Consider the following 13,695-nt stretch of genomic DNA (forward strand, 5'->3'; position numbering starts at 1 on the left):
CTACCAAATTCCAATTGAGTGTATGTAAACTTCTGACCCACTGGGAATGTGATGAAAGAAATAAAATCTGAAATAAATCCTTATCTCTACTATTATTCTGACATTTCACATTCTTAAAATAAAGTGGTGATCCTAACTGATCTAAGACAGAGAATTTTCACTAGAATTAAATGTCAGGAATTGTCAAAAACTGAGTTTAAATGGATTTGGCTAAGGTGTATGTAAACTTCCGACTTCAACTATATACACAAGGCAAAAAGCGAATTGCTTTGCCACAATATTTGCAGTATTAGTTTAGTTTTGGAATATTTTTTATTCTGTCCAGGCTTCCTTCTTCTCACTCTGTCAATTAGGTTAGTATTGTGGAGTAATTACAATGTTGTTGATCCATCCTCAGTTTTCTCCTATCACCTATAACTGTTTTAAAGTCACCATTGGCCTCATGGTGAAATCCCTGAGCAGTTTCCTTCCTCTCTGGCAATTGAGTTAGGAAGGATATCTGTATCTGGTACACCATCCAACCTGTAATTAATCATCACCATCCAACGTCTGTTAGTTATTTTTACCCGTTTACCAAAGGTACTGGAAATCCTCTGCTCTTTGTGGTTGAATTGATGTTTGCAATTCACTGCTCGACTGAGGGACCTTACAAATAACTGTATGTGTGGGGTACAGAGATGAGGTAGTCATTCAAAAATCATGTTAAACCCTATAATTGCACACAGAGTGTGTATTCCTGACAGCTGTCACTGTCATTGTACTAATTCTCTCACTGTTCTCTCCCGTCTTCACAATGACACAAAGGTGTCAACCGTTGTGTGTGTTTCTGTGTTCTAACATGAGGTGGCTGCCATACACAAGGGATTATGGCACACACACACACACACACACACACACACACACACACACACAAAGTTACTTCACAGACAAAGCCTCTTTGCTCAGTTCCCCTCCCTCCTGGAAGGCCTAGTGTCTCTTAGCACCATTGAATTGTCCCCTCTGGGGCTGTTGTGACATAATTACTATATCAGACCCTCTGTGTAATTCCTGCTTTTCTGCTCCCGTCTTTCCCTCCCCCTGTATCCTCTATGTCTCCCCTCTGTCTCCTCTATGAATCCCCTCTGTCTCCTCTATGTCTACTCTTTGTCTCCACTACAGTGAACTGTATTGGCACAGTGACAAAAGTTTGGTTATTTAGTCTCTGTATGAGAGTACTTTACAATAGTAGACTTAAATAGCAGACTGTCAGCTTTGATTTTAGGGTATTTTCATCTATATCAGGTAAACCATTTTAGAAATTACAGCACAGGAAAAATCCTATGGAAACACTTGGTTCAGTCCGGTTTCCACCAGACACTGGGAGATGAATTCAACTTTCAGCAGGACAACAACCTAAAACACAAGCCCAAATATACACTGGAGTTGTTTACCAAGAAGACGGTGAATGTTCCTGAGTGGCCGAGTTACAGTTTTGACTTAAATCTACTTGAAAATCTATGGCAAAATCTGAAAATGGTTGTCTAGCAATTATCAACAACCAATTTGACTGAGCTGAAAGAATTTTGAAAAAAATAGTGAAATATTTATGTATTTAATTTTCAATAAATTAGCAAAAATATCTAAAAACATGTTTTCACTTTGTCATTGTGGGGTAATGTGTATGGGTGTGTGAGATAAAAATATATCTATTTAATCAATTTTGAATTCAGACTGTAACATAACAAAATGTGGAATAAGTCAAGGGGTATGAGATCACAGCAGGTAGATGTGAAGCATAAAAATACTTTTAAGTACTACGTCAGTAGTTTTTTGGGGTATCTGTACTTCACTATTTACATTTTTGACTACTTTTACTTTTACTCCACTCCATTCCTAAAGAATGTTTTTACTTTTTTTTTTACTCCTTAAATTTTCCGACACACAAAAGTACTCGTTACATTTAGAATGCTCAAGCAGGACAAAATGATGGCACCTATCAATATAACACTTTGTCATCCCTACTGCCTCTGATCTGGCAGACTAACGAAACACAACTACTGTGTTTGGAAATGATGTCTGAGTGTTGGAGTGTGCACCTTTATGTCCTTAATTGAAAAAGAATACGAAAATAGTGTCGTCTAGTTTGCTTAATATAAGGAATTTGATGTGTAGCATTTACTTTTACTTTGTACTTTTACTCAAGTATGACAATTTTGTACTTTTTCTACCACTGCACTTAAGGACATTTAAAACCAGATACTTTTAGACTTTTACTCAAGTAGTATTTTACTGGGTAACTTTCACTTTTACTTGACTCATTTTCTGTTAAGGTATCTTTACTTTTACTCAAGTACGATTTAGTTCTTTTTCCACCACTTCCTGTATCTAGGTTGGAGACCGTGTTCAGTCGGAGTTGATTAATCGGTGTTTTCAGTTCATTGGTTATTTGACCAATATTTAAGTTATCAACAGCTGTGGCACTGTAGGTCATTGCCATTTTAAAGATATACTGTAAGATTAACACTTGTTTGGTTGATAAATACTGTGTAATAGAGCTGTGAAATACACCTCTTAATAAAAGTGAAGGAATAACTTTTGGGTTACCGTGAATACCATGCGCCAGATCATAGTTTATCTGAATTTTTTGATGAATTATACGGTACAAAAAATAAAACATATTTTGGGTAGAAAGAATAGGGAGGCAACATGAGATTGCCTTCCCAAAATCAATTTGACTTTTGATTCCTATAACAAGATGTAACACTACATGAAGTGTCTCCTTTTGGGCCACTAATGGAGAGGAGCATTGCAATTTGGGAGAAAGTAATAGCTCCGAGCTCTCAGCCGCTATACTCCCATGAGATTCATGAAATCAAGTGTGCACGTGTAAAGATCGGTCGATAGATTTGAATGACAGAAACACATTTGGCTCTTTAGCTCTGTGTTTGTGAAGTGAGACTGCATGTGATATTGAGTATCTGAATAGCAGTCTGTCTATGCAGGATCGAGTGTCAGTCTATGCAATGTGTAAGTGCAGACCATGAATCAGGTACTACGGAGGGTTTGGCCAACATGGTAACAAGAAGACTTGTTGGCTCCATCATCGAATAGGTGTCAAAAGGCTCAAGGATGTCGCATATATAACCAGTCATGTCAGATATGGGTTGGAGCTAAACTGGCCAAACTCTCCATGTATAGTATGATTGCCTTTCAGTGAAAATATGGTGTGTCAATTGTAGCTAATCATGTCAGGTGTTGGTTGAAGCCAAGTTGGCCACACTGTCCATATAAATTGCATTGGAGTACAAAAAATGGCATCTTTAGCCAGTCATGTCCTGTTTGGGTTGGAACAGAGTTGGCCAGACTGTCCCTATACGATTGCCTTTTTAGTGCAAATATGGCGTCTGTAACTAATCACGTCAAGGTTCGTTCCGAACCAGGTTGGTCAAACTCTTTGGTGCAAACATGGCGTCCATCAAACTCAGCTTTGGACACTGTGACCCACCTGTCTGCGCAGATCCCTGGTCTTCTTGGTCATCTTGTCGATGGCAGAGTTCAGTGGGTCTCCTTTCTCTTTCCTGCCAGTCTGTAGAGAGAGAGAGAGGGGAACAGAGAGACACAGTGTTACCTCAGGGTTACCTCAGTGTTACCTGTGTAACGTTACTAATTCATCATCACACACACAACTGCTCACATCACAAAGTGCATTATGCTTGTAACACACTACAGGAGGGAATGGGAGCACCAAGGTTTGTACTGCAGTTAAAAGGGAGGAGAGGAGGGGAATAGTTCCTGGAATACTCTCTGCCTCCGGTTTCTCATACAGTAAGTGCCTTTTGGATGTTCAAGACGTAAGAGAAAGCAGCAGGGTTGGATAAAAGAAGAGCGTGAGGGTACTACAATACACACAGATTGAGAAGGAGAGTACAGAGCAAATAAGATGGCGTGGTGACCGACATCAGACGAAGACGACTTGCATGGGAGCAACTATGGAGCCCTTTCTGAGAAATTCCATCAAGCATGAAACCAAGTTAACAGGCGGAGTACTGTAGGCTTTGGAGGTACACAAGCAATTGTAACCAGGTGGGTTTCTGTACATGCTAACTAGGCCACTTGGACTGGGTTGGTAACACCCGCCGAACACTACAAACGGCAGCTTTAATCCAGCTTCTATCTCAAGGGTTTTTAGAGCTCAACAAATGACGCCAAATGTTGTTAGTGAATGTGTGACTAAAAATAATATATTATAGCTTCTTTCTCAAGGGCCTTTAGCTGTCACTGAATAAAACCCTATTCTGTTAGCGAGTAAGCGACTAGAAAGACAAAACAGAGAGAGAGAGGGGGGTCAAAATGAGGCCTTGTGTTGTTGGAAAACAATTAGGAGTTTCTGTGGTGTTAGCGGCAGCTAGGCTGCTGGCCCTTCCTTCTGCCCCCTCTTCCCCCAGGCCCACTCAGACAGTCCACAGCTGGTTACAGTCACAAGTGTCACCTCACGCTAAATGACAATAACATCTATCCCTCTCTCTCTTCCTCCCTCTCCCTGACTTTCACTGTCTCTGTCTCTGTCTCTCTCTCTCTCCCTGACTTTCACTGTCTCTGTCTATGTCTCTCTCTCTCTCCCTGACTTTCACTGTCTCTGTCTCTCTCTCTGTCTCTGTCTCTCTCTCTCTCTCCCTGACTCTCTCTCTCTCTCTCTCTCTCTCTCTCTCTCTCTCTCTCTCTCTCTCTCTCTCTCTCTCTCAGAAAATAGAACAATCAAGTGGTGGCCATTAAATATTGATGGCAGACTATAGGCGAGCGATGTTCCATTTCAAGGGACACGGTGCTGCAGCAACGTGGGTGAGATTCCATCTATTGTCTCAGGGATCGGCGAAGAGGAGGAGGGGGTTGCAAAGAGGGGGCACGCAACAGGCAGCGTTCCCTAGGGGGCCTGGGGAAAGGACTTGGGCGGTTGGCTGGTTGGCGGTTGGATGCATTGTCATGCCTCAAGCCGTGAACAGTTAATAAGTATAAAACAGATTGCCTATCAAATATATAAAATCCATTACCGCCTGATGGAAACGAAGGAGAATCACTGCCAGAGAGGATAAACGGTCCCACCCAAAAATATTCATTGTTTATGGGCGATGGTGAGTGTAAATAATGCTGAAGCTGAGACAATGATATTCCAAAGCATTCTGGTAATAACCTTAGTACACTCCCTTTCATTTTCGCAGTGACCCCTTTGGAGCGTATGGGGTCCCATTTGGAGGCCTACTATGATGATGAAAGGGGAGATAACCTTTGCGTAGGGGACTTCTATTAAATAGGGCATAAAGATGCTATCCTTAATGATGTGTAAGGAATTTGTTTTGGTGGGTTCAATAGGGCGTTGAGGCGGCGTGATTCCTACAGTCCGGGGTTAGATGTCAGGGGTTAGGCATCACCCACAGCTACGCTTCTTAACCTCTTAACCTCGGGAGGGATGGATGGAGAGGAGAAGAGAGAGGGAGAGGGGAATAAAGACGACACGAAAGGGAGAGGAAGAGAACGAGCGATAAATAAATGGCAAAAATTGTGATGAGCAAATGCAAGAAAGAGGGGAGACAAACAGATGCTAAAAAGAGAGCAAGGGGAGCGATACATTGGGCATACAGTATGTAGGGGACTTCAATAGAATCCTTGGGGATGTAAGAAGGCGGGTTTAAACAAACACCCTTTAACAAACACTGTTAGCTACATTCAACATGAATTCAGTTACAACCAGGTGCCATCTGCTGGCTAGACTGACGGCTCGGTTCATTGGCCTCTTACCGCAATACCTTAGTTAGCGAGCCCATCAAAGTTAGCTAGCCCATCAAAGTTAGCGAGCCCATCAAAGTTAGCGAGCCCATCAAAGTTAGCTAGCCCATCAAAGTTAGCTAGCCCATCAAAGTTAGCGAGCCCATCAAAGTTAGCGAGCCCATCAAAGTTAGCTAGCCCATCAAAGTTAGCTAGCCCATCAAAGTTAGCGAGCCCATCAAAGTTAGCGAGCCCATCAAAGTTAGCGAGCCCATCAAAGTTAGCGAGCCCATCAAAGTTAGCTAGCCCATCAAAGTTAGCTAGCCCATCAAAGTTAGCTAGCCCATCAAAGTTAGCTAGCCCATCAAAGTTAGCGAGCCCATCAAAGTTAGCGAGCCCATCAAAGTTAGCGAGCCCATCAAAGTTAGCGAGCCCATCAAAGATCCCAATCAACAGATTGTACAGAGACGCCGACGATACTCCAGTCAAAGCAATAGCAGAGAATACAACATTAATTGCCTGGTTGCCGTAGCAACCCCATTCCAATTCCGTCCTACAGTGGAGTGTGTTAACATCATTATCTTGGTGGGAAGAGAGAGCAACCTAACATCTACAGATGAAGGAGCTTAATTTGATCACTCTTTTGTTGCCCAGCAGGAAACGCAAACTTGTAGCGTATTCGAGATTTACAAAGGCTTCTAAAGGTGGTGATGTCAAACTTGACTTGCCCTAAAGATACATCTCTCAACCCCTAGAAAATTAATTAGAATCCACATAATAATCCACATTTCCTTTTGCTGCAGGATTATTTTCATGCTATGGCAAACTGGCTCAAATTAGGATCTTACATCTGTACACGCTCTCCCCTCCTAGCCTAGCAAAGAAGCAGAATAATAATATTATAGAGGGTAGTGTAGATACTGGACATGCCAATGAGTGGTAAGGATGACCATTTACATGAACGGTTAGACATGTTTTGGATGTGAACACCATATCCTCATTATGTCACTATGGGAGAGTTTCGCATGTCTGGTCCACTCTATTACAGAGCCATTACAATACTACATCCACTCCCTTATACAACGCTAGATACGGGAGATAATGGTACAGATGTAGGCCTGTAATATGGGGAACGTCACATTGAGGGCTATAAGGGTCACCATTATCTCCCGTATCTAGCGTTGTATAACGGAGTGGATGTAGTATTGGCTAGATATCCCACTTCAGTCTTGTCGGAGTGTTCATTATTTGCTTTTCAATATGGTATCTGGTGCTGCTGTACAGCTAAATTGATTGAACATTGAAAGGTCCCAAATGACACCCTATTCCCTATGTAGTGCAAGACTTTTGATCAGGGCCCTCTCTCTGTTGACTGAACTGCAGATGTCTTAATTAAAGGAGATGTTGTGCTCGGGAGGATGTATGTGTCGTGTTACCATTATCCTTATGATACTGAAAGCAGAAAAGAACACTCAACGTCATCTATCGTCTATTTGTCTATTTAGTGCCCCAATCAGAATTCAGATCAGACCTCTCCAACTCCCTTCATATCATTATTTCATTATTATTTTTTTTTTATTTTTTTGTCGTTCTACGTGCGTGGTGCCTCAAGGTTATCGTTTTCTGTCACTCTCAATGTGTTTGTCACCACCAGGGCTATAAACATTATTGTTTCCCATTAGTCCTGAAATTGTTTCCCATCAAACAAGACAAAAAAAATTGCGAGAGGGGAATGCCCCCAGCAGATCGCTCTAAACGGCGATGGGCCCCCTCTTTAAAACCGTGCCTCCACCGCCCGAGAGCACTCTCAGGCCAATCATAGCAATTTAAACGGTGTCCAGGCCCTTCGGGCCCCATCTGCCTGTCCACAGGGTCTTGTTTGGGTCCCTGGGAGAAGTAGGCACCGGCGAGGGAGTAGGCACGACCCAAGGGTTATACACTCCAAAAGACCTATTACAGAGCAGGAACAACTTCCTGTCCAATAAAACAATCAATCAGAGACCTCTATTTTGAGACATGTAACAATGGAGTGATAACCTACTGTAAGTGACAGCCATAAGGGTTTGGTAAGACAGCACAAACACATCTAGGATCAGGTTAATGGAGTGGACTGTTCTTCCAGAATGTTCTTACCTTATCATGAGGGGTTATTCAAGTGACCCTCATGTCCTATTTATTTTTATTACTGTTACTTTTTTTCCCGAAATATTGTCTGGTCTGGTTCAAGAGGAGTGAGATCTTGCCTAACACACTTAGCACGTGGTTTTATGGGGAGACTCTCTTATGGAGTACTTCAACTGGCACTTGAATAGGTCACTCTTGTAAAAGAGATGTGATCTCAATGAGAATAACCCATATAAATGAAGAACGCAAACACTGCTCTCCAAAATGTGGACTATTTGTAAGTTTTATTAATATTGCCTGGCCTTGGGTATTGTTCCGTTCAAGACGATTGAGATCGATGACAGCCCATGGTAAATACACGTCTTTGTGTACAGCGAGGCAGTGAGTGTCAATGACTGAATGGGAACACTACACAGTGTCTACATCCCTAGGTCTTATATGGGGTCAAAGGTTAGGTCTAAAAGTTCTGGTCTCTGAAAGACATGAGGGAAAAAAGGTCCATTTGAAATAGATATGATTCCTCCCATTCATTTCATGTATTGCTGTTTTGCCCTTGGACCAAGGCCACTGCAACTAGAGGATACATGGATTTTCCCCCATATAGATGTTGAGCAGCATTAGGAAGTCATCATTTGACACACACACACACACACACACACACACACACACACACACACACACACACACACACACACACACACACACACACACACACACACACACACACACACACACACACACACACACACACACACACTCCTCATCCTCGGTCCTAATGGTAATAGAGCATGATGCACCAAACAGTGAGGAGAAAACCTCAGTCTCATAATCTGGATGGATAGGCCAGGGCTGCAAGCCCATATTTAACTAGGCAATGGGGAATGCAACAAAAGGCAAACCCACCTAGCTTAAAGTGCGTGTTTTAAATAGTTCTTCAGCTCTTAAGATTCCTTGGAGAACTCTTGCCCGATAAAGAACCTTTCAATTAACCAAATGAGTCCCACTGTAATGCAGGTACATTTTCGACTTCTAACCCCTTTTAAACATGTTTTTGAGCTCCAGACTTCTGGGTTGTACCATTGGATTTGTCTATTTCCATCGGTCTGTGATTACGGTGGCTGAGGTGTTTGTGAGCTAGAGTGGTGTTTGTGAGCTAGAGTGGTGTTTGTGAGCTAGAGAGGTGTTTGTGAGCTAGAGAGATGTTTGTGAGCTAGAGAGATGTTTGTGAGCTAGATAGGTGTTTGTGAGCTAGAGAGGTGTTTGTGAGCTAGTGAGGTGTTTGTGAGCTAGAGAGGTGTTTGTGAGCTAGAGGTGTTTGTGAGCTAGAGAGATGTTTGTGAGCTAGAGAGATGTTTGTGAGCTAGAGAGATGTTTGTGAGCTAGATAGGTGTTTGTGAGCTAGAGAGGTGTTTGTGAGCTAGTGAGGTGTTTGTGAGCTAGAGAGGTGTTTGTGAACTAGAGAGGTGTTTGTGAGCTAGAGAGATGTTTGTGAGCTAGAGAGGTGTTTCTGAGCCAAGGGGGATCCCGAAGGGTTCCAGGGCCTGGTCATTTTACAAAAATGTCTATGAAAAGCTGAGACTCTCACAAACACACACATTTTGCTCCATGACTCAGTTACACCAGCTCTGTCAGGAGGAAGGGGCCAAAATTCACCCAACTTATGATGGGGAACTTGTGGGAGGCCACAGGAAATTTTTGACCCAAGTTCTCTACAATTATTCTGACATTTCACATTCTTAAATTAAAGTGGTGATCCTAACTGACCTAAAACACAAAATTTTTACTAGGGTTAAATGTCAGGAATTGTGAAAAACTGAGTTTAAATGTATTTGGCTAAGGTGTAAGTAGGTATGTCATTTTAGGCGAAGAAATGTGTTTGTGAGGTGTAAATTCCACACAGGTCCTATCCACATTTAGTTTCAAAGTATATTTGTTTAAGACTACCAAGAAACACTCTATGTGACCCTGATTTAACCCACTGCAGTAATTATTAGTAACCAGAATTGAACCAAAACCATGCACATCATTATCATATTTCCCAACATACTCTATTGCAGGTAGATTTGTTTAATTGTTTGTTTCAATCTATATTTTGTTCACTGATTGATTAATTAATTCATATTTTGCAACTCAAATACATACAAATACATATATTTTGCAACTAACATACATTTTTCTAAACTATTCCAATCTGTTACTTGGACTTATTGCACCCACTACTGAAATGGTTGTTCCAGTTTAGATGTTTAAGGTAGTCACATATCTTAGTATTCCCAACAACTGTTGCTGTCATTTTCAATGCAGATTGCGGGTGAATAAAAATTCTAAATGTTGTACATCCCCACTCTATGGATTCCAATAGGAATTACACATCACTTTGCAAGCCAACATAATGTGACTTGCAGGCCTGATGTGGCCTGTAAATAGAGCCTTGCATGAGCATTCATTTTAAGCCTGAGCCCTACCCATGCCTGCGACGTTCAGGCCCTACCCTAACCAGGCCCAATTGCTTCTGCGAAATGTAACCTGAAACCTGCCCAAAACCTGAAATCTGATGAAAATCCTCTGTTAGTAAATCTATTAGCTGCTCCTCTCTGTCTGTCACTCCCTCCCTGTGTGTAGCTCGCTCTGCATGCGCTCTGCTCATAGCAATCTAAGTCCGCGAGTATCCATAGCAACGGCACCGCTTGGGCTGCTCTGCTCAATGAAGAGACGAGAGAGCAGTTAGTTGATAAAACTCAAGGAACATGATTATTTTCTGTGAAATAATCTCTCCTATTTAATATACATTGAAGCCCTTCTGACACCATGTAATGATCTTAGACATAATGACTGTACTGCGCAGCAGAGCGAATGCAAATTGTGATACCTGAACCCTGCCCGTAACCCTAGTTATTGATGAAAAACAGGCCCTACCCGGCCCTAACCCCATGTGTAATGTCAGGGCATGTCAAATATGAGTTTCAGGCCACTGTATTAAAACTTGGCCCTCAAAAGAATTCCTTATGAAAAAGGTTCTGTATTGTCTTAAATAATTATATTTGAATGACAACATATTCACGTACAATCTCACTTGGTGAAGGCCACAGGACTGAGAACTACTGAATGCAACAACCATGTCTTCGTCACTAGCAAATACAGTCATGGGTGGCTCTGGTAACAAAAAAATTAACTCGACAGGCACCCTGGGAAATATTCAAATAAGGCTTAAAACCCTACAGCAGGGCAATTCAACTCTGGTCCTGGAGGGCTGAACCCTTTTCGGTTTTGTGCATGTGCATGTGCGTGCGTATCACGCACACGCACACACACACACAGATGCACACACAGAAGCCAGTATCGCAGAGGAGAGGACATGACAACATTAGTCATCCAGGCTGCCTGGAGAGCCACATGCTAATGTGTCATTTAAGCGCTGTAGGGAGGCAGAGGATTAAGAGATCTTGCCACCCAAAGTAAAAAGAGAGCAGAATCAGAGGATGTTCAGAATGGGAGAGCTTCTCATCTAGACTCCTGTGACTTAAAGGGGCATTCTGCGATTCAAACGACAACAAAGAGTCAATAGCTGTATTGTTATTCATTTCAAAGTCCAAAAACATAGATGTTCCAATTCTAGATTTGACTGTTAAACAAGACTTGTATGTCTTCTATGAGTTTCCAATGAGAAGAATGGGATCATCAACCACAAATAGACAGAGAGGAGACACTCATAAACCATTGTGTTGTGTTGCATTGTCATAATACACATCATGGCGGAAGATTGGACTATCAATGTCATTACTTTGTATTCAAAGTCAAAACCCTCGTCCGTGCTTTTGTGTTTTTTTTTTCTTCCGAGAATTGATAATCGCCCTGGCCTAGTTGCCAGCTAGAGCTCTTCCAAATCTGCATTACGTAGATTATGAAACGGTGAAACACAGCGGCCTGAATTCTAACCGGGGAGGAAAAACCCATCATCACACTAAACCTGTTATAGCAGGCTCGCTCTGGCTCCTAATAGAATGCTGGATAAAGCCAGTCAAATTGCACCCTATTCCCTTTATAGTGCACCACTTTGGACCAGGGCCCATGGGGAATAGAGTTTCATTTGGGGGCGCACATCCTTTCCCCAAAACCCCACTAAATACCTCAGAGCTGAATATATCTTATAGTGCATTACTTGTGTATCTGCATTTCATGTCTAGTTATGTCAATACCTTGTTCCATAGACACGGGTGCAAACGGTTATTACCATCATTGCGATGCATAATCATAAGCTTGTAGTATCCAATTTGAAGTTATCCCCTTCATATTGATGGTAGTTAAGTCAAATCAATGCATTGTGCCATATACTCTAGTACTAACTGTTATTACCACCATTACAATGTACATTATAGTCTTCGTAATTGCTACAATTATATAAATCTAGTTATGTCACGTCAATACATAGTGGTATTGGTGGTATAACTAGCTACTAATAAATATTACTATCATTCACATCATTACAATGTATATCATCAGACATCTATTCGCCATGGAGAATGTATTGCTCATAATAAAATGCTAAATAGAAGTGTTTTGCAGTCACAACGTCATCCCAATGTTGTCAAAACGTCACCTAAATGTTAGCCTCCGACGATGAATCATAGGTTACAGTGGTTGAATCATATGCCTCATGCTCCCCATGGCCAGGTCACAGCTGTGGTCTGCCGGGTGTGTGTGTGTGTGTGTGTGTGTGTGTGTGTGTGTGTGTGTGCCCACCCTAACTGTGCCCACACACCTTCCACACAGGTCCATTATCCACCTTGACAACACAATAGGGAACAGCAACCAACAACCGTCCATTCATCTATCACTATTCATCCATCCAACCATCCTACACACACGGCATCATGTGTGTATTTCACGACACAGTCCACATCATGGAGTATGCTTGTTGGGGTTTTGTGGTTTCACTTCAATCCCCAAAGGTGTTGTCAATGGCCCCCATTCACAGACCGTAAGGGTCTCCCATCTGCTCATTGTTTCCCAGATTCATTCTCTAAGGGGACTCTTTCCCTTCATTCATTTTCCATGGTTCTGGGTGGCATCGTGGTGATAAGCTCATACCGCTCATAGGTACCGCGGCGGTTGGATAATGGAAGCGGTAATGGCCAAGTGACTCCAGCTTACCCAGGAGACTGACTGGCTGGTGGATGGTAGAAACAGCTCTCGATGTGCAACAGCTGGGACCAACATGCTGTTCCTTCTCCTCTCGCTCAGTCCCCGCTCCAATCACTCATGTACTGTAGTGCACTCAGCGCAAATTGCTTTGCTGTGCACCCTTCCCTCCTCCCCTCCCCACTTGCTACCCACTAATAGTGGAATAAGACATGCAATTCTCGGGCCGAGGCAGACAGAACATTATTTGGATGTCTAGTGCCATGTGAGAGCGGGAGAGGGGAAAGAGAATGAGGGGGGAGAATAGAGGAGGAGATGATGAAGGGATCTGCGTTCAAGAAGGGGGCACGGTGGAGGCAGACAGCCAAAGAGAGAGAGAGAGAGAGAGAGAGAGAGAGGCAGAACAGAGAGAGAGAAAGAGAGAACGATAGAGGTATAGAAAGAGAGAATTGACAGATATCCTGTATATTGAAGGGAGCGAGAGAGCGAGAGAGAGAGAGAGATAATAAGATGGTCAGACAACAAAAGAAGAGAGGGGGGAGAGCTATTTTTTGTTGGTTCGGCACAAAGCACACGTCTCATTCTCTCAAGATCAATGTGTTAAATGATATCAATTCCGGCTCCTTGTCAATTCAATTAAGGCCCAATGCAAGGAACAATTACTGTCCAGGTTGGTTACACTGACTCCAGGCT

The 13,695-nt window shown here is 42.4% G+C and overlaps 1 protein-coding gene across 2 annotated transcripts in view; it reads right to left on the reverse strand.

Moving 5' to 3' along the window:
* ctnna2 (catenin (cadherin-associated protein), alpha 2) overlaps positions 1–13,695 on the reverse strand; it is a 672,433-nt gene that overhangs the window by 154,851 nt on the left and 503,887 nt on the right. For both annotated transcript variants that reach the window (XM_036933400.1, XM_036933401.1), the window contains one exon: positions 3,485–3,565. In XM_036933400.1, the coding sequence (XP_036789295.1) occupies positions 3,485–3,565 (81 nt within the window). The remainder of the gene's footprint in view (positions 1–3,484; positions 3,566–13,695) is intronic.

The sequence above is a fragment of the Oncorhynchus mykiss genome, chromosome 10 (genome assembly GCF_013265735.2).
Source record: "Oncorhynchus mykiss isolate Arlee chromosome 10, USDA_OmykA_1.1, whole genome shotgun sequence".
NCBI lineage: Eukaryota > Metazoa > Chordata > Actinopteri > Salmoniformes > Salmonidae > Oncorhynchus > Oncorhynchus mykiss.